Source organism: Heterodontus francisci, chromosome 32, assembly GCF_036365525.1.
Source record: "Heterodontus francisci isolate sHetFra1 chromosome 32, sHetFra1.hap1, whole genome shotgun sequence".
NCBI classification, from domain to species: Eukaryota; Metazoa; Chordata; class Chondrichthyes; order Heterodontiformes; family Heterodontidae; genus Heterodontus; species Heterodontus francisci.
The window spans coordinates 14,805,021-14,831,250 of NC_090402.1; the positions used below are offsets into that span (position 1 = coordinate 14,805,021).

Sequence of the window (26,230 nt, forward strand, 5' to 3'; positions counted from 1 at the left end):
TCAGTTCAGTGACCCTTTTTTTTTGGATTAGATTAGAGATACAGCACTGAAACAGGCCCTTCGGCCCACCGAGTCTGTGCCTAACATCAACCACCCATTTATACTAATCCTACACTAATCCCATATTCCCAACAAACATCCCCACCTGTCCCTATATTTCCCTACCACCTACCTATACTGGTGACAATTTATAACGGCCAATTTACCTATCAACCTGCAAGTCTTTTGGCTTGTGGGAGGAAACCGGAGCACCCGGAGAAAACCCACGCAGACACAGGGAGAACTTGCAAACTCCACACAGGCAGCACCCAGAAGCGAACCCGGGTCCCTGGAGCTGTGAGGCTGCGGTGCTAACCACTGCGCCACTGTGCCGCCCAAAGAACTGGCAGATATAAGAAATGTAAAAGATTTTAAGCAAGTAAAGCGGGGGTGGGGCAAGAGATAATAAAAGAGAAGGTGTTGATAGGACAAGGTCACAAGAATAACTGACCAGAAGGTCATGGAGCAAAGGCAAACAATATGTTAATGGTGTGTTGAAAGAGAAAGCATTAGCACAGATAGGGTGTTAATGGACTGAAAGCTGAACAGCCACAAGCTCAAACATGAAAAAGACAGTGAGTAGGCACAGTAGAAACAAACTGAACAAACTAAAAGAAAAGGCTGCGTTTGCTGACGCTACCACGAGGTGGCGCTGTAGTGGCACATGCACAAATGCAGCATGTGCCACTAAAACGTCACAGTCTGCGACTTCAGGAAGCTGCCAGGACTAAAGATGGCGCTGTTCAAATAATCACACGAAGGCAACCTAACCTAAACACATGGCAGCACACAATGGCGGGCGGGATGGAGAGCGAGGGGGATGGGGGGGGGAGCGGAGCGGGATGGGGGGGGGGGAAGCAGAATGGAGCAGGACGGTCGGGGGGAGCAGAGCGGAGTGGGACGGTTGGGGGGAGCGGAGCGGGACGGGGAGCGGAGCAGAGCGGGACGGGGGGGGGTGGTGGGGAGCGGAGTGGGCCTGGGATGGAGGGACGGGGGCGTGGGGAGTGGAGCGGGCCGGGGCTGGGGGAGCGGGCCAGGGATGTGGGGGGGCGCGGCCAAAGAGAGCCGCGAGGGGGTTGAGCGGAGCGGCTGGAGAGAGCAGCGAGGGGTGGAGGGAAGCGGCCGGAGAGAGCAGCCAGGGTTGGGGGAGCGGAACTCGTCGCATGGGTGAATACCCGTTGGGCCGACCAGGCGCATGGCCCGAAGATGCACACGTTATGCGATGACGTCATCGGCGCATGCGCTAACCAGTCCTGGCAAGTCGGAATGCAGCACACGTGCAGAGAGCAGCAGCCCGTCTGCGCGTGTGCGCACCTTGGCGCAGCCTGACGATGTCAGTGGCTGGCTGCGTTGTCAGGAATCACTTTGAAAATAAAATAAAAACAAAAAAGGAAAAAGAAAAAAAAACTAAAAATAAAAGTAAAATGTGGGGCGCGTCATGCTCTGAAATTATTACACAGAGGGTGGTGAGTGCTTGGAACTTGCTGCCAGGGGAGGTGGTGGAAGCAGATACGATAGCGACGTTTAAGAGACATCTTGACAAATATATGAATTGGAAGGGAATAGAGGGATATGGGTCCTGGAAGTGCAGAAGGTGTTAGTTTCGGCAGGCATCAAGATCATGATGAAATGTCACTGACCTGAAACATTAACTCTGTTTCTCTCTCCACAGATGCTGCCAGACCTGCTGAGTATTTCCAGTGTTTCTTGTTTTTATTTCAGATTTCCAGCATCTGCAATATTTTGCTTTTATTTTTGTGTCTATCAGCTGGTGGACTGTGGGTGCTCAGGCTGCAGTGCCGCTCCCAGCCTCAGGGGGCCGCTGTCGGCAGCGGATGTGGATCAGCTCCCGGCATGCCGCAGCGGGCCCGGAAGTAGATGATGGCGAGGTGCCCGGATGGCGGAATGAGTGTCCGGCTCAGCGCCGACATGATCAAACATTATGAAGCGCTGGATTTCCAGTTCTGCGACGAAGTCGGGAAATACGAGAAGTTGGCGAAGATTGGGCAGGGTACCTTCGGGTGAGGCCTGTTTGGGGTTGGGTGGGAGGAGAGCGCGGGGCCTGGGCCCGGGCTATGTGCTGGGACTGGGGATGGGGTATCTGCTGGGGACGGGGGGGAACTGGGGAGGGAGTCAGGGGACTGGGCCTGGGAGGTGGCCGGGGGCCTGGGAGAGCTCACATACGCTGGACAGGCCCTGCATTTCTCTCAAGCTGTTGCATTTATATAGTGACCACCACGGCCTCAGGAAATCCTGAGGTTCATCATAGCCAGTGAATTGCTTCCAATGGCCCCTCTTCCTCCCCCATTGATACAGACCTTGTACCTCAGTCTGTTTGATCCAGTCCAGTCCCTTCTGTCTTCTTAAGACCAGCTTCTTTGACCAAGCTCTTCCCCTAATATTTCCTTATCTGGCACTGTGAGCTTTTGTCTGATAATTGCGCCTTTGAGATGTTTTGCAGTGTCACAGGCCCTATATAAATGTAAGTTGTCCGGGTCACGGATATTTCCATTCAGCAGAATAAATAACCCCATAATGGTTTGGGGAGCCTAAACCAGTCCCTGAGACCCTCCCTGGGTGTTGTGTATCCTGAGCCTTTGACTGAGTCTTGTTCCCCTTCCCACTAGAGAGTGGTAGTGAATGGTTGTTTTTCAACCATTGGAGAAAAGGTTTTGCAGTGGTGTCCCCCATTGGCTCAAATGCAGACTGTTGCTGTTTTTGTTATCTTGAATTTGGGTATACATGGCATAATTGTAAAATTTGGAAATGTAATAAACAATGGGAGGATGGTCAACTTCAGGGGGGTATAGACTGGTGAAATGAGCAGACACATGGCAGATAAAATGTAATGCAGCCAGTGTGAAGTGTTACATTTTGGTACAAGGAGGCAATATAAGCAAAATGGTACAATTTTATTGGGAATGTAGGAACAGAAATTTGGGGGTGTATGCACATAAATCTTTGCAGGTGACAGGACAAGCTGAGGATGTTTAAAAAGCATATGGGATAATTGCCTTTATTATTGGGGGCATAGAGTACAAAAACATGGAAGTTATGATAAACTTTTATCAAATACTGGCTGTATTGTGTTCAGTTCTGGGCACTACACTTTAGGAAGGATACCAAAGCCTCAGAGGGGATTCAGAAGAGGTTTACTAGAATGGTATCAAGGATGAGGAACTTCAGTATGTGGAGAAGCTGGGGTTATTCTTGTTAGAGCAGAAATGGTTACGAGGAGGTTTGTTGGAGGTGTTCAAAATTATGAAATGTTTTGATAGAATAAATAAACAGCAACTGTTTCCAGTGCCATCAGGCTCAGTAAACGAGGGTGCATATTTATGGTAATTGGCAAAAGAACCAGAAGTGAAATGAAGGGAATAGATTTGCGCAGCAAGATGTTATGATGTGAAGACCTGTTAAGGCACAAATGAAAAATGCAAGGCTCCATTGCATATACTTTAATGCAAGGAGTCTTACTAATAAGGCAGATGAATTGGCATTGATTAGCACATGGGATTATGTTATTGCTATCACAGAGACGTGGTTGAGGGAGGGGCAGGACTGGCAACCCAATATTCTAGGGTATAGAATCTTCAGGCGTGATAGGGGAGGGGATAAAACAGGAGGTGGTATTGCACTGTTGATCAAGGAGTCAGTTACTACAGTAAGGAGGGATGATATCTTAGGTTCCTCAAATGAGGCCATATGGGTAGAACTTGAGAACAAAAGGGGGGCAGTCACTTGGCTGGGCATGTACTACAGGCCTCCAAACAGTCAGGGTGAAATAGAGGAACAGATATGTAGGCAAATCTCAGAGAAGTGTAATAGTAGTAGGGGATTTCAACTTCCCTAATATCAACTGGGATAGTCTTGGTGCAAAAGGTTTAAAGGGGGAGGAATTCTGAAAATGCATACAGGAGAGCCTTTTGAGCTAGTACGTAGAAAGTCCGACAGGAGAAGGGGCGGTACTGGACCTAATCCTAGGGAATGAAGCTGGACAGGTGGTAGACGTATCAATGGGGGAGCATTTCGGGGATAGTGACCATAACTCTAAGATTTAAGGTAGTTATGGAAAAGGGCAAAGATGGGCCAGAAATAAAGGAAGGTACTGAATTGGGGGAAGGCCAATTTCAATTTGATAAAACAGGATCTGGCCAAAGTGGACTTGGAGCAGCTACCTGTAGGAAAGTCTACATCAGGCCAGTGGGAGTCATTCAAAGAGGAAATAGTGAGGGCTCAGGGCCAACATGTACCTGTTAAGGTGATGGGTAGGACCAACAAGTCCAGGGAACCCTGGATGTCAAGGGATATAGAGAATTGGATCAGGGGAAAAAAGGAGGCTTATGGCAGATTCAGAGCACTGAAAACATTGGAGGCATTAGAGGAGTATAGAAAGTGTAGGGGGGTACTTAAAGTAATGAGGAGAGCAAAGAGGGGACATGAAAAAACATTGGTGGTCAATATAAAGGAAAATCCTAAGGTGTTTTATCAGTATATTAAGGGCAAGAGGGTAACCAGGGAAAGTGTAGGGCCCATTAGGGATCAAAGTGGCAATCTGTGTGTGCAGCCGGAGGACGTAGGTGATGTTTTAAATTATTACTTTTCATCTGTTTTCACTGTGGAGAAGGACGATGTAGGTGTAGAGATCGGGGAGGGGAATTGCGATATACTTGAACATATTAACATTGAAAGGGAGGAAACATTAGATGTTTTAGCAGGCTTAAAAGTGGATAAATCCCCAGTCCCAGATGAGATGTATCCCAGGCTGTTATGTGAGGCAAGGGAGGTGATAGCAGGGGCTCTGACACAAATTTTCAGATCCTCTCTGGCCACAGGAGAGGTGCCAGAGGACTGGAGGACAGTGAATGTGGTACCCTTATTCAAGAAGTGTAGCAGGGGTAAACCAGGTAATTACAGGCCGGTGAGTCTAACATCAGTGGTAGGGAAACTATTGGAAAAAATTCTGAGGGACAGGATTAATCTCCACTTGGAGAGGCAGGGAATAATCAGGGATAGTCAGCATGTTTTTGTCAGGGGGAGATCGTGTCTAACTAACTTGATTTAATTTTGAGAGTTGGTGACTAGATGTGTAGATGAGGGTAAAGCAGTTGATGTAGTCTACATGGGCTTCAGTAAGGCTTTTGATAAGGTCTCGCATGGGAGATTGCTTAAGAAGCTAAGAGCCCGTGGGATCCAGGGCAAATTGGATCAAAAATTGGCTTGGTGACAGGAAACAGGGTAATGGTCAAGGGTTGTTTTTGCGAGTGGAAGCCTGTGACCAATGGTGTACCACAGGGATTGGTGCTGGGACCCTTGCTGTTTGTAGTGTACATTAATGATTTAGACGTGAATATAGGAGGTATGATAAGTAAGTTCGCAGGTGACACAAAAATTGGTGCTGTCGTAAATAGTGAGGAGGAAAGCCTTAGATTACAGGATGATATAGATGGGCGGAGCAGTGGCAAATGGAATTTAATCCTGAGAAGTGTGAGGTGATGCATTTTGGGAGAACTAACAAGGCAAGGGAATATACAATGGATGGTAGGACCCTAGGAAGTACAGAAGGTCAGAGGGACCTTGGTGTACTTGTCCAAAGATCACTGAAGGCAGCAGCACAGGTAGATAAGGTGGTTAGGAAGGCATATGGGATACTTGCCTTTATTAGTCGAGGCATAGAATATAAGAGCAGGGAGGTTATGATGGAACTGTATAAAACGCTAGTTAGGCCACAGCTGAAGTACTGTGTACGGTTCTGGGCAGCACACTATAGGAATGATGTGATTGCACTGGAGAGAGTGCAGAGGAGATTCACCAGGATGTTACCTGGGCTGGAGCATTTCAGCTATGAAGAGAGACTGAAAAGGCTAGGGTTGTTTTCCTTAGAACAGAGAAGTATGAGGGGGGACCTGATTGTGGTATACAAAATTATGAGGGACATTGATAGGTTAGATAGGAATAAACTTTTTCCCTTGGTGGAGGTGTCAATAACCAGGGGGCATAGATTTAAGGTAAGGGGCAGGAGGTTTAGAGGGGTTTGAGGAAAAATATTTTCACCCAGAGGGTGGTTGGATTCTGGAATACACGCCTGATGTGGTGGTAGAGGCAGGAACCCTCACAACATTTAAGAAGTATTTAGATGCGCACTTGAAACGCCATAGCATACAAGGCTACGGGCCAAGTGCTGGAAAATGGGGATGGAATAGTTAGGTGCTTGATGGCTGGCACAGACACGATGGGCTGAAGGGCCTGTTTCTGTGCTGTGTAGCTCTATGACTCTGGCATGTATTGGTTGAATCGGTTGAAGCAGTTTAGACAGTAACCATCAAAATGGAATTGGATGAATACTTGGGGGGAAATTTGCAGGGATGGGGGAAAAGAGCAAGGGTTTCTGACTACTTTGTTAGCTCTTCCAAAGAGCTGGCGCCGGCATTCTGTGGTAAATGAAAAGTCTAAAATGAAATAGAAAATGCTGGAAATGAACATGAGTAACCGCATGGAAAATATTTTGGGTTTTGTCCCTTTATTGAAACCTCCCATTGTCACACTGTAAATATTAACTGGGGTTTTCTCTGTGATGCTGATGGACTTGTGTACTTTTGGTATCTTCAGGTTTCATTTTAGGGACTTGCCAACTGGCTCATGTGATTCAAGGAGGTTTTGTGGATTACTGGGACTGGTTGCTGTGGATTATTATTTTTATGGGTGGATGTGTTTGGAGACAAATTTCTTTGACTAGCTTAGGAGTGTCTGATACTTATTTTAAACATTTGATTGCTGAATCTCTATCTGGTTATTGAAGGGAGGGTAAAAGATCCATAAAAGGAGGGGGGCACAGGTGAAGGGTGATTTAGAAATCTAAAGATAAAAGTCGAGGCAATAGAGCAGTGTAGCGATTTGGGATAGGAAGGGTGTTATGAAAGTGACTCCATTTTTAAATATTTTTTGAGGACTTGTGTTCTAAAATTGTGGAGATGGATTCATTGGAGGACTGAAGTGATTCCATAGATACTGGACTTTTTTTAAAGGGTAACTGGAAGGACTCTTCAAAAGAATATTTACTGGATGTCATGTCTTCAGCTAAGTAAACAACAGAAGGTGCCTTCTGACTATGGGAGTTGTTTACAAGAGATGTGACATGTCAAGATTTATGGTGCTCAGTGGTTTCATTTTTGAATACTGTTTTGAGTCCGTTGGGTTTGTAGCCTGAAAGAAACACCCAGCTCATCTTTTCTCCACCTCTCTGAGAAACCCTGCAAAAAATCCAGTGTGTGATACCTGTAACGCCTGATGCCATATTTCTCCTGAGAAGCTTTTGGAACTCCTCGCGACATCTGAACGAACTGCTTCTGAAAAGATCCCGGATACCCGACTGTGTGCCACCTGGAACATAACATATCTTATCCTTTATCTTCAAGAATTAACAAGTATTTTGGCCAAAGCATCTTTATTTTTCCTTTAACCGTTAACTGGTGTGTGTCTATGTGTTTGTTTGTGTTGGGTATTTAGAAGGGAATATATATTTACTGTCTTCACTTGAGTTGTTTTAAACAGACTCCAGAAGCTGGCTGAGCATGTCTACCCTGAGGCACAGTGTGGCTTTCGAGCAAAGAGATCCACCATTGACATGCTGTTCTCCCTTCGCCAGCTACAGGAGAAATGCCATGAGCAACAGATGCCCCTCTATGTTGCTTTCATAGATCTCATGAAAGCCTTTGACCTCGTCAGTAGACATGGTCTCCTGAGACTACTAGCAAAGATTGGATATCCACCAAAGCTACTATGTATCATCACCTCATTCCATGACAATATGAAAGGCACAATTCAGCATAACGGTGCCTCATCAGACCCCTTTCCTATCCTGAGTGGTGTGAAACAGGGCTGTGTTCTCGCACCTACACTGTTTGGGATCATCTTCTCACTGCTGCTCTCACATGCGTTCAAGTCTTCAAAAGAAGGAATTTTCCTCCACGCAAGATCAGATGGCAGGTTGTTCAACCTTGCCCGTCTTAGAGCGAAGACCAAAGTACGGAAAGTCCTCATCAGCGAACTTCTCTTTGCTGACGGTGCTGTATTAACATCCCACACAGAAGAGTGTCTGCAGAGACTCATTGACAGGATTGCAGCTGCCTGCAATGAATTTGACCTAACCATCAGCCGCAAGAAAACAAACATCATGGGACAGGACGTCAGAAATGCTCCATCCATCAATATCGGCGACCACACTCTTCCTAGGCTCAACTATCACCAGTAGCCTGTCTCTCGATGCAGAAATCAACAAGTGCATGGGAAAGGCGTCCGCTGCTATGTCCAGACTGGCCAAGAGGGTGTGGAAAAATGGCGCACTGACACGGAACACAAAAGTCAGAGTGTTTCAAGTCTGTGTCCTCAGTACCTCGTTCTACGGCAGCGAGGCCTGGACAACATATATCAGCCAAGAGCGACGTCTCAACTCATTCCATCTTCGCTGCCTCCGGAGAATCCTTGGCATCAGTTGGCAGGACCATATCTCCAATGCAGAAGTCCTCGAGGCAGCCAACATCCCCAGCGTATACACCCTACTGAGCCAGCAGTGCTTGAGATGGCTTGGCCATGTGAGCCGCACGGGAGATGGCTGGATCCCCAAGGACTCATTGTACAGCGAGCTCGTCACTGGTATCAGACCCACCGGCTGTCCATGTCTCCGCTTTAAAGACGTCTGCAAACGCGACATGAAGTCCTGTGATCACAAGTTGTGGGAGTCAGTTGCCAGTGATTGCCAGAGCTGGCGCACTGCCATAAAGACGGGGCTAAAGAGTGGCGAGTCGAAGAGACTTAGCAGTTGGCAGGAAAAAAGATAGAAGCGCAAGGAGACAGCCAACTATGTAACAGCCCCGACAACCAATTTCATCTGCAGCGCCTAGAGTCTGTCACTCTAGAAATGGCCTTTATAGACATTCCAGGCGCTGCTCCACGGACCACCTCTAGGCGCTTACCCATTGTCTCTCGAGACAAGGAGGCCAAAAGAAAGAAGATATATTTACTGTCATATTTCAGACAGTGTGTTAAAGCTTTGCATCTTTATTGACAAAGTCTTGTTTTATAATAAATTAATAATTTTGCTGATTATTAAAGAAACCTGGTTGGTGGATTTTATTCTGAAACAAAAATAGAGTATATAATTGGCCACATCGGTTACTGGGTACACATTTAAATAGATGTTGTGACCTGTGCCTGTGGAGAAGTGGAACCAGAGAAAGACCGTGCACTTCTCCCACCTTGGTCGTAACAAGGGACAGAGAGTTTAACGGTAATAGTGTATCAGTGAGTAAGATCCGTGCAAAGAATAGTGGTAAAATCATAACATTAAAGGCTCTTTGTCTGAATGCACAAAGCATTTGTAATGAGATTGATGAATTAGTGGCACAAATAAAGATAAATGGTTTAGATCTAATCTCCATTACAGAGGCTTGGTTACAAGGTTGGGAAATAAATATTCCAGGGTACACAGGCAGAATGGAAAAGGAGTAGCCCTGATAAAGGATGACATAAGGACAGTAGTGAGATAGGATCTTGGCTCAGAAAATCAGGGCATACAATGAATATTAAAGAAAGACTTGGATTTGTGTAGCATTTTTCATGACCACTGGACGTCTCAAAGTGCTTTGCAGTCAATTAAGTACTTTGGGTGGAGATTATGAATAACAAGGGTCAGAAAATGCTGTTTGACGTAGTTTATAGACTCCCTAGCAGTAGTTGTACTGTTGGACAGAGCAAGAAATAATTGGAGCTTGTAACAAATAACAATAGTCGTGGGGAACATTAATCTTCATATAGACAGGGTAAATCAAATTGGCAACGGTAATAAGAACAAAGAAAATTACAGCACAGGAACAGGCCCTTCGGCCCTCCAAGCCTACGCCGATCCAAATCCTCTATCTAAACCTGTCGCCTATTTTCTAAGGGTCTGTATCTCTTTACTTCCTGCCCATTCATGTATCTGTCTAGATACATCTTAAAAGACGCTATCGTGCCCGCGTCTACCACCTCCGCTGGTAATGCGTTCCATGCACCCACCACCCTCTGCGTAAAGAACTTTCCACACATATCCCCCCCTAAACTTTTCCCCTCTCACTTTGAACTCGTGTCCCCTTGTAATTGAATCCCCCACTCTGGGGAAAAAGCTTCTTGCTATCCACCCTGTCTATACCTCTCATGATTTTGTACACCTCAATCAGGTCCCCCCTCAAACTCCGTCTTTCTAATGAAAATAATCCTAATCTACTCAACCTCTCTTCATAGCTAGCGCCCTCCATACCAGGCAACATCCTGGTGAACCTCCTCTGCACCCTCTCCAAAGCATCCACATCCTTTTGGTAATGTGGCGACCAGAACTGCATGCAGTATTCCAAATGTGGCCGAACCAAAGTCCTATGCAACTGTAACATGACCTGCCAACTCTTGTACTCAATACCCCGTCCGATGAAGGAAAGCATGCCGTATGCCTTCTTGACCACTCTATTGACCTGCGTTGCCACCTTCAGGGAACAATGGACCTGAACACCCAAATCTCTCTGTACATCAATTTTCCCCAGGGCTTTTCCATTTACTGTATAATTCACTCTTGAATTGGATCTTCCAAAATGCATCACCTCGCATTTGCCCTGATTGAACTCCATCTGCCATTTCTCTGCCCAACTCTCCAGTCTATCTATATTCTGTTGTATTCTCTGACAGTCCCCTTCAGTATCTGCTACTCCACCAATCTTCGTGTCGTCTGCAAACTTGCTAATCAGACCACCTATACTTTCCTCCAAATCATTTATGTATATCACAAACAACAGTGGTCCCAGCACGGATCCCTGTGGAACACCACTGGTCACACGTCTCCATTTTGAGAAACTCCCTTCCACTGCTACTCTGTCTCCTGTTGCCCAGCCAGTTCTTTATCCATCTAGCTAGTACACCTTGGACCCCATGCGCCTTCACTTTCTCCATCAGCCTACCATGGGAACCTTATCAAACGCCTTACTGAGGTCCATGTATATGACATCTACAGCCCTTCCCTCATCAATCAACTTTGTCACTTCCTCAAAGAATTCTATTAAGTTGGTAAGACATGACCTTCCCTGCACAAAACCATGTTGCCTATCACTGATAAGCCCATTTTCTTCCAGATGGGAATAGATCCTATCCCTCAGTATCTTCTCCAGCAGCTTCCCTACCACTGACGTCAGGCTCACCGGTCTATAATTACCTGGATTTTCTGGACAGTGCGTTTGTAGAATGCTTTCGTGACAGTTTCCAACTAAAGACAAAGCTATTTTAGATCTGTCATTGTGTGATGCGGCAGGGTTAATTAGTAATTTTGTCGTAAAAGATCCTCTGGGGGGGAAAAAGTGATCATAATACAATTGAATTGCATATTTTGTTTGAGAGCGACATTCTCAAGTCCAAAACAAGGATCTGAAACCAAATTACATAGAAATGAGAGGAGAGTTGGCTAAGGTTTATTGGGTAAATAGGCTAAAAGGCAGTAAATAACTAGTGGCAAACATTAAAGACATGATTCAAAATATTCAACAAAAATATATTCCATTAAAAAAAAAACTCAGCAAGAAAGATCCATCCATGCTGGTGAAGTTATGGATAGCATAAATTAAAAGAAGCTTACAATGTTGCAAAGGACAGTAGTAAGCCTGAGAATTGAGAGTTTTAGAAACCAGCAAAGAGTGACCAAAGATTTGCTAAAAAGGGAAAAAACTAGAATGCATAAACAAGCCAGGAATATTAAAACAGATTGTAAGAGCTTTTACAAATATGTTAAAAGGAGAGTAGTTAAAGTAAGCATTGGTCCCTTAAAGGCAGAGGCAGGAGGAAATATCATGGGGCATGAGGAAATGGCAGAAATGTTGAACAAATATTTCGTGTCTGTCTTCACAATAGAAGACACAAATAGAGGATAACCAGTAGGCTAATAAGATTAAGGAACTTAAAGTAATTATATCAGCAGAGGAAAAAGTATTAATAGAAGCTTATGGGACTAAAAGCCGACAAATCACCAGGACCTAATGGCCTACATCCTAGGGTTCTAAAATAGGTAGCTGCAGAGATAATGGATGTGCTGGTTATGATTTTCTAACATTCCCTAGATTCTAGAACGGTCCCAGGGGATTGGACATTAGCAAATGTAACACTGCTATTCAAGAAATGAGGCTGAACGAAAACAGGGAACTACAGGCCAGTTAGTGTGACTTCAGTCGCTGGGAAAATGTTGGAATCTATTATTAAGGAAGTCTTAATGCACTTAGAAAATCATAGTATGATCAGACACAGTCAACATTGTTTTATGAAAGGGAAATTGTTTTTCACAAATTTATTAGAGAATGTAACTAGTAGGGTAGATAAAGGGGAGCCGGTAGATATAATATACCTGGATTTCCAAAAGACATTCAATAAAGTGCCACACAAAAGGTTAATATGCAAGATAAGGGCTCATGAAATTGGGGGTAATATATTAGCATATATTAGCATATTAGCTCCCGAGGAAGCTCCCTAGCTGTTCAACTCTATCCATGGCCATCTGCTCCCATCCCTAACGTTTTCTCCCCCAATCTGCCCTCTTAAACTGTTTAAATTCCCCTGGCTCTTTAAATCAGTTCATTTTAGCCCTATCTAAAAGTTAACAGTTAGTTTAGTGTATGTTACCTGGGCCCACTGCCCTCCACCAGCCACACCTGCTCTTTGTTTTCTCAATGAAATTGATCCGGATGAAACTGACGAGAACAGCTGCCGATACTTCAATCTCCGATCCTGCTGTCTTCACAGTCCAGAGTGTCTGCAGCCACGGCATGCGGTAAGTCCATTGAGGTGAAGAAGGAGCTGCGGGACCCGAGAGAAGTCCTGTGAAAAGGTGCCCCGAACACCCAAAACATCCACGAACGGCCCCCCCGGCCGCAACTTCAAAGCGCCCGCGGGAGATGGCTCGGAGAGCATCTGCAGCGCACTGTCGGCAATGCTGCATGCCTTTATTTAAACCACTGGAAAAAAAAAACCCTTAGCAAATGTAATCACCTCTAAGTCTGCCAAATGATGCTTCACCTCCCGAAGGACGTGGATGAGCTTTCCGGACGTCGATGGTGGGCACTGAGGAAATGGCTTATTACCTGCACCAGCTTCCCCCCCCCTCCCCCCCCTTTACCCCCCTTCCACCCCCCCCCACCCCCGTCCCCTTCCCTGCTCCATCCTCTCAGCTCACCCCCTCACAACCCCGTCCCAGCCCGCACCCCCCTCGCACCATCTTCACCCCGCACCCCCTTCCCCTGCACCCCCCCCCCACCCCCTCCCTCTACCCCTCCCCCTTGCATCCCCTCCTCCCAACGGCACCATCCTACACCTGTGTAGGGGCCCCAACAACCCCACTGCCTTGTGGGCGTCTCGGGAGAGACCAAGGCTAAGGGAGTAAACCCTAACAGAAAATCCGGAGCGGAACCCCGTAGGCGGTCATGTGTCACCTTTGGCATGTTTCCGGCAGTTCCTGCAGCCATACTGGTGCCAAACGTCGTGTCCTGCACTCCTTTGGACCCCACCAGAAAGGCCGAGAGGGGGGTTTTGACGACTGGGCAACTCTCAACCTCCATAAATTTGCCCAGGCATGCGCCATGGAGAGGTCACTCCATAGTTGCCTCACAGCGACTGAAACAACACGGAAGGCAGCAGTTACGGGTTATAAGTCCAGATAAATTGGCGTAGAAACTGGGCGCCACGGGTTGCCTTTGTCGGTGGGAGAGGTCATTGCACCTCACTGGACAGCTACCGCCCGCCTCAAACCGGGCAGCCCCCGGTCAATAAGGTTCTGTCCCGCCACAGTCTGCCTGCTTCAATGGGTGCTTGGAGCTCAGGGTCATTGCCCGAAAGGTGGACTGATACACCGCACCAAACAACAAAATTTCTCTGCAGCACCTGTGGAAGAGCCTGTCACTCCAGAATTGGCCTTTATAGCCACTCCAGGCGCTGCTTCACAAACCACTGACCACCTCCAGGCGCGTATCCATTGTCTCTCGAGATAAGGAGGCCCAAAAGAAAGAAAGAAAGAGAAGAAGAATATTAGCATGATTGGAGGATTGCTTAACAGGCAGGAAGCAGAGTGTCGGGATAAATGGAGCATTTTTAAGTTGGTAGGCTGTGACTAGTGGGGTGCTGCAAGAATCGGTGCTGGGGCCTCAGCTATTTACAATCTATATTAATGACTCAGATGAAGAGACAGAGAGTAATGTATCCAAGTTTGCTATCGATATACACGTAGGTGGGAATGCAAGCTGTGAGGAGGTCACAGAGGCTGCAAAGAGATATAGACAAGTTTAAGTGAGTGGGAACAAGGTGGCAGATGGAGTATAATATGGGGAAGTGTGAAGTTATTCACTTTGGTAGTAAGAATAAAAAGACAGAATATTTGTTAAATGGCATGTAACTTTTAAATGTTGTCCAGAGAGACTTGGATGTGTTTGTATGAGGAACACAAAGTTAGTATGCAGGTACAGCAAGCAGTTAGGTAGGCAAGTAGCATGTCGACCTTTATTGCAAGGGGCAATATCTCGGTCCTGGGATTGCTGCAGTGTTCCAGTGAACATCAACGCAAGCTCGAGGAACAGCATCTCATCTACCGATTAGGCACACTACAGCCTGCCGGACTGAACATTGAGTTCAATAATTTCAGAGCATGACAGCCCCCCCCATTTTACTTTCATTTTTAGTTTTTTCTTTTTTACATTTTTTACAACCTTTTTTTGCATTTATTTCATTTCCTCTGAGTTTGTTCAGTTTGCTTAGCCACTGTTTTTTTTCATGTTTGCACTTGCTGCTGTTCAATATTCAGTCCGTTAACACCTTTTCTGTACTAATGCTTTGTCTTTCAACACACCATTAACATATTGTTTGCCTTTGCTCCATGACCTTTTGGTCAGCTATGTGGCCTTGTCCAATCTACACCTCCTTTGTTATGTCTTGCCCCACCCCCACCTCACTTGCTTATAACCTGTGACTTTTTTAATATTTGTCAGTTCCGAAGAAGGGTCACTGACCTGAAACGTTAACTCTGCTTCTCTTTCCACAGATGCTGCCAGACCTGCTGAGTGGTTCCAGCATTTCTTGTTTTTTATTTGATTTCCAGCATCCGCAGTATTTTGCTTTTATTTATTGCAAGGGGATTGGAGTACAAGAATAAAGGAGTCATGCTACAATTGTATAGGGCTTTTGTGAGGCCACACTTGGCGTACTGTGCGCAGTTTTGGTCTCCATACCTAAGGAAGGATTTACTTGCCTTGGAGGTGGTACAGCAAAGGTTCATAGAAACATAGAAAAGTTACAGCACATAGAGACCATTCAGCCCATTGTGTCTGCACCGGCTGGAAAAACTAGCCGCCCAATCTAATGCCATCTTCCAGCACCTGGTCCGTAACCTTGCACGTTACTAGATTGCTTCCTGGGATGAAAGGGTTGCCTTATGATGAGAGGCTGAGTAAATCGGGTCTATATTCTCTGGAGCTTAGAAGAATGAGAGGCAGTGTCATTAAAACATACAAGATTCTGAAGGCGCTTGATAGTGTGGGCACTGAGAGGTTGTTTCCCTGGCTGGGGAATCAAGAGCAAGGGCACAGAGTCAGGATAAGGGATTGATTATTTAGGACTTAGATGAGGAAAAATTTCTTCACCCAAAGACTTGTGAATTATTGGAATTCTTTACCTCAAAGGATTGTGGATGCTCTATTGTTGATTATATTCAAGGCTGGGACAGATAGATTTTTGATCTCTTGGAATTGAGGGATTATGGGGCACAGGCAGGAAAGTGGAGTTGAGGCAAACTATCAGCTATGATTGTATTGCATGGCGTAGCAGGGTGAAATGGTCTACTCTTGCTCCTGTTTCTTATGGTAGGATTGGTATCCTTGCCCAACATGCATCCCTCAAACAATGCCAATGAAAGTATCTATCTGACATCTCATTAACTGTTTGTAGTTCTTTGCAGGGCAGTGAATTGGCAGTATTTAAAACACTTCAAGAAGTATTTTGTTGTGAAATGCTTTGAGATGTCCTAAGGAAGCACAAAGCCCTCTATGAAAGTTCTTTTAATCAGCTAGTTCAGATACAATGTCTCCATTGCAGATAGAACATACTTATATGGTGAAACTTCAAGAAATGCTTCTGAAGGCACGACACAATGGCTTGAAGAGGAGTAGGAATGGGAAACAACATTTTATGTTCTCTGATGCTGTAATACTTGCCAGTTTTACAATGAAGTTCTGTCGTTTCGATTTCAAGACCTATGAGTATACAAAAGTGGTGACTATTGAAATTGTTTTACAAAATTGTTGGAACTGTTTGACTCATTTTCCTTATTGTGGAATAGAATTATATGGCTATAATTGTTCGGGAGAATCTGTTGGCTCCTGGAAGTTTTGGACTGAAAATGCTGTGTTTGTTTTACAGGGAGGTATTTAAAGCACGTCATCGACAGACAGGCAAAAAAGTGGCTCTGAAGAAAGTCCTGATGGAAAATGAGAAAGAAGGGGTATGTGGTGTTACGTCAGCCTAAACATTAAAGTTAACTTTGTCTCCTCTGGAAGCTTACTGATGGGTTAAGTAATGGTGTGACATCTGTGAACACTGAATCTTGTGGTTTAAAAAAGTAATTGCCTATTCCTTAAGATTGAAGAATTCTTTCAGAAAACTTTCCTTTCTCTGTATACATTGGTTCATGTTGGTACATAACTGTGGGCACTGATCTCCCTCTGGTACCTCACCCAGGTCAAAGCCTGGGTGTTCTGCAGCAAGCAATTCACCTCCTGACTTCCTGCAGCCTATCCACCATCCACAAGGCCCAAGTATGATGGAATACTCTCCACTTGCCTGGGTGAGTGCTGCTCCAACAACACTCAAGAAACTCAACACCATCCAGGATACAGCAGCCCAATTGATCTGCACTCCATCCACCACCTTACAGTCACTCCCTCCACTACCAGTGCATCATGGCTGCAGTGCGTTCCAACTACAAGATGCACTACAGAAACTCGCCAAGGCTTCTTCAACAGCACCTCCCAAACCTCCAGGCACATGGGAACACCACCATCTCCACATTCCCTTCCAAGTCACACACCATCCTAACTTGAAAATAAATCGGCCTTCCTTCATCGCAGCTGGGTCAAAATCCTAGAAAGCCCTATCTAACAGCACTGTGGGCCACCACGCTGACTGCAGCGGTTCAAGATGGTGGCTCACCACCTCCTTCTCGAGGGCAATTGGGGAAGGGCAATAAATGAGGGCCTTGCCAGCGACACAAGCATCCCATGAACAAATATTAAAAACAAATAGTCGCTCGTGTGAGAGTCAAGCTAGTTGCCTTTTGCTGAGAGTCAAAATTCCAAGAGTTGACTTAACAAGAGAGTTGCTTCCAAATCCTGCATTCGTCTCTACTTCCGACCACATCTAATGGGCCAGGCATCAGTCCTGCGACCCTACTGTTCTATGTGGCCTAGTACAACACCAGGCAGCCCTTTACCAATTGATCTTTTTGATGTATCCCTGCCGCAGGGATTTTTATTTAATATAATCAAATATTCTTCTGTTTATTTATGTTGCTTGAGCTATTTTCCTGTGATTTGCTTTTTCTTAATTTTATTGGCACCTGACCCCTTCTAAGTGTTGCTTTTGATGGGTCAGGGGAGATGGAAATCTTATCCTCAACTGTAAATCTGCTTTCTCCTGTACCTGGTTGCAAATTAATATTTTGTAGTATAACTAGTTTGTTCGCTCTATTAATTTAAAGAAGTGTTTATACACAGGATTGCAGTGCAAATAATAGTTTTTCAATGTTTCTGCTAGTTTCCCATCACGGCTCTGAGAGAGATAAAGATCTTGCAACTTCTGAAGCACGAAAATGTGGTGAATCTTATTGAGATCTGCCGCACTAAAGGTGAGTTCACATCTCAAAATGCAAATCATTCATCGTATAATGTTTTAGTGGACTCCTGTCTTTGTGGAATTGTCGATCAATGTCCTGGTCTTTCCATTGCAGTTAACTGAAACTTGTCCACAGCAGATAGCCGCTATTATGCAGGGTTCATAGAGTATGTTCACATCCTGTCCATGCAGCATGTAATGGGCTGGCTTGGTGGGACCATGCGTTGGTGAGGGAAGTATGCAACATAACCCTTATCAGTAATAAAGGCTCTACATTTCTCCATCAAGTCTGCCTCAACAATAGAGCAACTCCTTCCTCAAATCAACTAATCATGCTTTCAATACAAACCTAGTGCTGACAGGCTTGTTTAAAAACGGATGGCATTGCAGCCAAAGAAATTTGCTCTTCGCCTGAAATTCAATTCCGTGCATTTTCCCAGTGAATAACAAGCATGAACGTTGTCTTTTGTTTCATCATTTATATATTTTTTAAAAATACAAATGTGCCAAACACCTTACTGGCTTGGGCAAATCTGTTTCCCATTCCAACCTATAGCCTGAATTGATGGCAGGTGAAGTTCTAGGTGAGGAAGACCCCACAGAACCGTAGTTTTTCTCCAAGAATGGCCATCTCCCTGCTTGGCTTACAGTTTTTGTTTCAACCCTAACAATGGATGGTTAAAGGAGGCAGTGATGTATATTTCTGTTTAATCGCTGCAGCCACACAGTACAACCGCTACAAGGGCAGCATCTACCTGGTATTTGACTTCTGTGAGCATGACCTTGCTGGACTGCTCAGCAATGCCAATGTGAAGTTCACGTTGGCAGAAATCAAGAAGGTTATGCAGATGTTGCTGAACGGGCTCTACTACATTCATCGGAACAAGGTGAGAAGCAGTGAAATGGGGTGACCTTGGTTGGTTTCATTTGCCTTTGGCTGGTTTGATGGGTTATGGTTAGCACTAAGCCTGCAGTTTTGGTCATAGCTACATGGTTAGCTGAGCACTGTAGAGGTAGGGCGGCACAGTGGCGCAGTGGTTTGCACCGCAGCCTCCAGGGACCCGGGTTCGATTCTAGGTACTGCCTGTGGAATTTGCACGTTCTCCCTGTGACCATGTGGGTTTTCGCCGGGTGCTCCGGTTTCCTCCCAAAGCCAAAGACTTGCAGGTGATGGGTAAATTGGCCATTGTAAATTGCCCCTATTGTAGGTAGGTGGTAGGGAATATGGGATTACTGTAGGGTTCGTATAAATGGGTGGTTCTTGGTCGGCACAGACTCGGTGGGCCGAAGGGCCTGTTTCAGTGCTGTATTTCTAAATTTAAAAAAATAATAATTAATAAATACATTATGCTGTTTTACCTGCAGTTTTGTATTTAAAAGACATTGGAGCTCTGTTAAATGGGGGTTATTTCTATACTGGGGTGCCTCTTCTAACACGGATACAATAGATTAAGTGGTCTGTGCTTTGTTGGCTGTAAAGTGCTTTGAGATGCCCTGAGTCTCTGAAAGTTGCAGTACAAGTGTACGCCTGTCTTTCTTCTCTTGTTGGTGTGTGTGGTGTCTTGTGTGCACAGTTACTACCACATTTTGTCTGTGACATTGCACTTCAGAGTAACTAAAATCCTTAATACATCTTAAAGGTGTTGGGTAAATGCAAGTCTCTCTAACTTTAACAGACACATTGTGTAACACACTGTAGTACATTATTGAGCTATGAAAGGCTCAGCATTTTAAATGGGGGCCTTCAGACTAACTGCAAAAATTTCAACTCACGATCCTGTCTTTGGAGAAATAAATACTAGTGTAAACTACTGACTCCATTTGTTTTATACAGTTTTTGCCCTTTTTTTTCCAGATCTTGCATCGAGATATGAAAGCAGCCAATGTCCTGATCACTCGGGACGGTGTGCTGAAACTGGCTGACTTTGGTCTAGCTCGAGCATTTAGTCTGGCCAAGAATAGCCAGCCAAACCGCTATACCAACAGGGTAGTGACACTGTGGTACCGGCCACCAGAGCTCCTGCTAGGTGGGTTACTTCAAACTCTACTGTATGTGACTAGCTTGGGTAGAATATACCCCTGGTGATAATTACCCCATGTGCCTTCAGTGTTTACAGGGTGAATATTGGAGGGGTGGGCGGTGGTGATATTGCTGTGGGGCCTTATACCTCCCAGGATCTCTTGCTCCCACAACCTATAGCTTTTAAAAACTGAACTTTGGTATCACCTAGTAATAATATCTGACCTAGCTTGTCAGTAAATCATTTCACTCTTAATGGGCATTAGCTTTTCCCTCATGGGTTCTGAATAAATGAAAGAATTCCTTCACCCTTTGCACCCCAAATTACTACCTTAAAGGAGCATCACCATCATATGTTCAGTAAATCTTTGTTTAAGAGCAAATGCAATAACAAGTATTGTGTTGAAACATGTCCAGGTGTCACTTGTATAATGTGGTGATGGTATGCCTCCTTGTTCCAAGCCCAAGACGCATGATTGAATACTGTTCCATGATAGGCTGTTTAGAATCAGTGCCAGACACTATATATGTTAAAGGACATAAATGTTATGTAGTGTGCTGAACATTTAGGGCTTATGTATGTTGTGGTAGTGTATTTGTTAGTATGTTAAATATAATCATTTAAATATATGTTTATGCTAATCTGTATGTCATCACAGGAAGTGATACAATATCACATGATCCAGTTCTCCTGCCCAGTCTGTTGGCACCTGCTAAGCTGAAACAGCAGCAAGGCTCCAATAAAGCTCTGTGTTCTAAACCTTTATGCCTGCTCTTCAGCTTCTTTAGTATTAGTCTAGAGAGAGATAATACAACAGTGTTATGCCAGTGAAAGGTGCTAATGCTGATTTATGAAGTAGAATCTGAAGGTTTGGCAACATCTTGTGGCCTAGAGAGGTCTGTATCAGGTAGGAAATGTTCATTTTTTTCTCACTAGTTTTCTTTCTTTGAGGGGTTGACTCTCCTGGGACACAGTGCTAGAGGGTGGTGGTAGGGGTTTGGAACTCACCGCCTGAAAAGGTGGTAGAGGCAGAAACTTTCATTGCATTTAAAAAGTACTTAGGTATGCATATGATGTGCTGTAACCGACAAGGCTACGGACCAAGCGCTGGAAAGTGGGATTGGGTTGGATAGCTCTTCTTTGGCTGGCATGGAGATGATGGACAGAATGGCCATTTTCTGTGCTGTAAATTTCTAGGGTTTTATGAATCTAGTTGCTCTCCACTGCCAGGCCCAAGTGGCATCGTGCAAACAAGCCAAGGATAAGGAGAAAAAACTTTGTCACTATGGATTTTAGGCTGGCTATCCTGTAATTGCCCATTTGAATTACATCTTATTTGTGATATTGGAAACAGGTTTGTAATTCTCTAGTTAGCTGGTACAATGTTTATGGAGGCCTAGAAAATATCCCTAATGCTTCACTAGTTTCTTCTAACTCCCTGGACATTCCAGGGTATATCCGACCTGATCCATGAACTAAGAGGGTATATAATCCTTCCGGCTTCTGCACAGCACATTCTTTGCTAACTTTTGTTATTGACTGCTTAAATGTATGTACTATGATGGAATACCACATGATGCAGTATTAAGCTTCACACACTGGATGGTGTTTGATTAACCAGTCTAACCCAGAGCAGTGGTGGCGGCTTCAGTGTTGCCAGTCAAAGGAAGGGATAAATGAGCCAGGGTAGCAGCTATCTAATGATTCCTATGGTAAGTGCATGTGTCTGTACATTGGGTGAGGACAGAATTGGACTGAGCTGTGATAACTATGTGGTCGATTGGTCTGTTGACATTCATTGTGCAGGTTTGCATGTGAAGACTAGCCCCTGGATGAGGTAAGAGGGCTACCTATGCTCTCGGGATTATATCTCAGCACCTTTGAGTGGAGGGTAGAAAACTGGGGAGTAAAACAGCCCTGCAAGTCATGTTTTGCTTCTTCGTTAGTAATGTTATTTCTTTACCTATTTTTCCTCAACACAGGTGAGCGTGATTATGGACCACCCATCGATCTGTGGGGAGCTGGGTGCATCATGGCTGAGATGTGGACTCGGAGTCCTATAATGCAGGGCAACACAGAACAACATCAGTTAACACTGATCAGTCAGCTCTGTGGCTCCATTACAGCAGAGGTAAGGCCAGCTGGTTCTGTTTTGACAATGGTGCTTAATGGTGTTCTATGAAGGCGGAGTTTACATTCAATACTAAGTTTTCAGATGTGGTGCAACTGTAAATGTATTGAGTGACCCATCGGCAGTGCTGTGGACCTGTGCTTCTGACTGTCAGAACAACTTGCATTTAGTGCATTTATTGTGGAAAACTTTCCACGGCTGCAGAGAAATTGCAAAGGATGAGGGGGCATAATGCAGCACGATCAGGATGTCATTTGTGACTTGGATTGGAGCTTTTTTAGTGCTGCGGCTGGGGTGGAAACTGGATTGGAGAGTTTCAACCATGAAGTTGCGGGAAAATTTGGTGCGTATTTGGAAGGCAGCAGCCTGTTCAAGGACTTGAGAGGAAAGAGTGTTTGGAGATTGGGTAATAATTTTCACAGACAGATAAGTCATGGTTTTTTTTGTTGTTGAGGGGTTGATGATGGAAAATTTGAAAGGAAGGAGGACAGTACCTTAGGCGAGGGTACCATTCACTATCAGCTAACGTGGACAGGAAAGGTAGCTGGATGGTCAGTTTTTAATGAGAATAGCTTTGAGACTAGGAGATGGGTCTAATGGACAAGATGAGCTCTGATGGTGTGAAGAGGGAAACTAATGAAAGGCGAATTCAGGGCTACGGCTTTGGGGAAGTTTGACTTGGGCAATGGGACGGGAGGGATATGGCCAAGGCAGCTGAATGTGTACTCTGAATCAGTGACAAAGCGGTCTGAGCTGCTTGCACTTGTTCGAGATGAGGGTGCTGGGATGGGCGTGTAAGGACACTGATAATAGAAGAAAGATGCTGCACGTCCGCTCTGCATTCCAGGATGATCCTAGAGTAGTGAGCAAATTTGGGATATAGTAGTTACTGGGTTAGTAATCCAGAGACTTGGACTGATTTGGAGACATGAGTTGAAATCCTACCATGACAGCTAAGGAATTTAAATTCAGTTGATTAAATGAATCTGGGATAAAAAGCATGCATCAGTAATAGTTGCTTTGAAACTACTGGATTGCTGTAAAAACCCATCTGGTTCACTAATGTCCTTTCGGAAAGAAAATCTACTGTGGTTGACTTTTAACTGCCCTCTGAAACGGCCTAGCAAGCCACTCAGTTGTATTCAAGGTGGCAGTTCACCACCAGCTTCTCGAGGGCAATAAATGCTGGCCTGGCCAGTGACGCTCACATCCCATGAATGAACAAACATTTTTGACAGAGGAGAAAATAACATTTTGGGATAAATCTTGAGAATCTTTTGGAAAATAACTTGCCTTCTATATTAAACTGCACAATTTAAACATTTCCTGTTTTAATCCCAGATTTCCAGTATTTTCGAGTTTAGTGTGTTATCGAAGACCCCAGTTTTATGGTGATTGAATAAGTAAAGCTCCAGATTTTATAACATGGTGTTCTGGGATTTTTACTGGTGACTTGGAGATCTCATTCCATGATTATACCCATTTCTCCATGACTATAATTCTATGTAGCATTTTACACAGTCTTAAGATATTGATAAAGATATTGACAAAAGAAAATCTTGTATTTTAGTGAAGATGAAACTTGTGCTTGCTTTCAGGTTTGGCCTAATGTTGAAAAGTATGAACTCTACCAAAAACTGGAATTGCCCAAAGGTCAGAAACGAAAGGTCAAAGACCGGCTGAAGGCTTATGTGAAAGACCCTTATGCACTGGACCTCATTGACAAGCTGCTTGTCCTCGACCCTGCCCAGAGGATTGACAGCGATGATGCGCTTAACCACGATTTCTTCTGGACTGACCCCATGCCTTCTGACCTCAAAAATATGCTCTCGACGCACAACCAGTCAATGTTTGAATACTTGGCCCCTCCCAGGAGGCGATGTAGTCACATGCCTCAGCAATCAGCCACTCAGAACAAGAATCCTGCTGCCGCCAACCAGACAGAGTTTGATCGAGTGTTCTGAATGTGTTAAAAGAAGTTAATGGAACAAAGAGTTGCCAGAGACAGGTTATTTTATTTATATAGCGGTGCCATTTTTGAGGTCTTATGATTGAGAAATATTGAACAGTCTACACATTAATTGTGCCTATTATTGATTGGGTGTTGATATCTTGGCAGAGGTACTTCTCTTCAGGAACCAAAAACTGAACTGAGGGTCCAGAAGTGACATTCTGAGATTCTGTTGTGAGCCTTGGGTTAGCTTGAGTTTTGCCCAGTGATGCTGTAGTGTTGAGCATCAGTTTAGAATTGTTCTGGACTTCTTTGTTCATGGTCTGCAATCATTTCATCATTGACTGATTGGTGAATTATCTTCATGTTGGTGCCTGGGGCAGTACGGGTGGCTCAGTGTGCATGGGCACACTTTGACGTGTTCGGGTATTGGTTTGTTCCTTGATCTCCACACAGTGTTGTCTGTCTGTTGAGATCTGGCGCTGCCCGACCGGAAAGGAAGGAAAAGTGAAGCATGCTACCCTGCTTGTAGCCTGTGAGTAGTTTGCCTCTCAAACCAGTTATGAGACCCTGAGACCTTGGGGGAGGCAGATGGAGAAGAGTATGATTTATGATCATTAAATTTTTTAATTTTACTGAGGCTACTTGGATCTTTGGATGTTAAGACAATTGCTTTTTAAAGATGTTTATCTTTATGATAAATTGTTCAGAAACTGTTCGTTTATAAACTTTTACCATGTTGAAGTGAGCGTCTTGATGGGCTTCTGGCTGTGTATCCGTAAAACCAAAAACAGCCAGAAATTTGCTTCCCTTTAATCCATTGATATTGTCAACAAGGTTATGTTGTACATTTGTGGAAGGGTTTTAAAAAACATTATATTAATTATTTAAGGAAAATGTTTTTTGTTGCAGGACAGTTGATACTTCAGGCAGGTTTGTGGTTACTGCCATTTTGTGATGCATTCCATTTGCGATGATGGATTTCTGATTCCTCTTCCGATGTTGCCTTTTTACTTATAGTCCACCCACCAGTTTGAGGGCCTGTCTGTAGCTGGAATGAGGTGCATTAAGTAGAATGGGTTTGTTCTTCCAAGCTGCATGCTTAATTTCAACCTCACTGTTCTGTGAAGTGCAGTCCTTTTTCTCTCTCTCTTCTCCCTCAACCCCGGCCCCCCCAAAATGTTGCGGCAGTGCTTACCTTGCTGGGTCACGTGATGAAAAGGATGTCCCTCCCCCCCCACCCTCTTGTGTAAGTGCACCAGTTGTCAGATGGTAGTTAGTGTCTGGCCAAAAGTATTACACTCTAGACTGAGAAGGGGTGTTTTTTTTAAACCTCATTTATGTAATAACTTTTGACTTGGTGCTTTCAGAGACCAGTGGTGTTGGCGGACCTGTTTTTTAAAACACAAAACCTGCTTCAGAAATTCCTTTACTGCAATTTTATTATTGGTCCAGGTCCCTTAATGTCAGGAGATCAGATTGCTCACTGGCAGTATAAAATAGTTCTTGGTTATCGGTGCTGCCAGAACTTTGCCTCTGGATGCACTTTACGTAGAAGTGCTGGAATGCCAATTAAGATTCAGTCCTGGTGGGGAGGGGGGGTGCTGGGGAGTGGCAGTTTAGGAAGTGCAGTTAATGTGCAATTCTTCAGTATAAGCAATTTCAATGTAAAGATTCTGTTACACGTACAGTGCAAGGTTAGAGAATATGCAAAATGTTTAGTAGTTTGTAACAAAGTGCATCAGTGAATATGAATTCTACCTTGTTCCAGATTTTTAAATAAACTGTTCTCAAACAACCCTGCTTTTCTGCTGTCTCCTATTTATAATGTAATGGGTCCATGGCTGTCGTACTGTGGATGGCCTTTGTTTTGGTTCATTGCCATGCTGTGTTTATTTTGGTGTTTTTTAAATCTATTTGTTTTCCTGTTCAGAACAGTCCATCCTGATAAGTTCTCTAGCAGGTACTCATTGCTTCAGCCAAATTCTTATCCATTTCCAAGAATTAAACTGAATCCCACCCAGCTTTGAGTTTAATGAATAGTCTATCATGTTCATGATGTAAAGCGCTTTGGGACATGAAAGGCCATTATATAAGTGCAAGTTTGTTCTTTCATGTTGGATATCTTTTGGGAGTCAAGGTTAGAATATGTAGGGC

General features: G+C 44.5%; 1 protein-coding gene across 1 annotated transcript; it reads left to right on the forward strand.

Moving 5' to 3' along the window:
* The first annotated feature begins 1,886 nt into the window (after positions 1-1,886).
* cdk9 (cyclin-dependent kinase 9 (CDC2-related kinase)) lies at positions 1,887-25,871 on the forward strand. The gene is made up of 7 exons (XM_068012296.1): positions 1,887-2,060; positions 16,501-16,582; positions 17,893-17,983; positions 18,691-18,857; positions 19,826-19,997; positions 21,974-22,122; positions 23,721-25,871. The coding sequence occupies exons 1-7, from the start codon at positions 1,918-1,920 to the stop codon at positions 24,084-24,086; spliced, it is 1,170 nt and encodes a 389-aa protein (XP_067868397.1). The 5' UTR covers positions 1,887-1,917; the 3' UTR covers positions 24,087-25,871.
* The last annotated feature ends 359 nt before the right edge of the window (positions 25,872-26,230 follow it).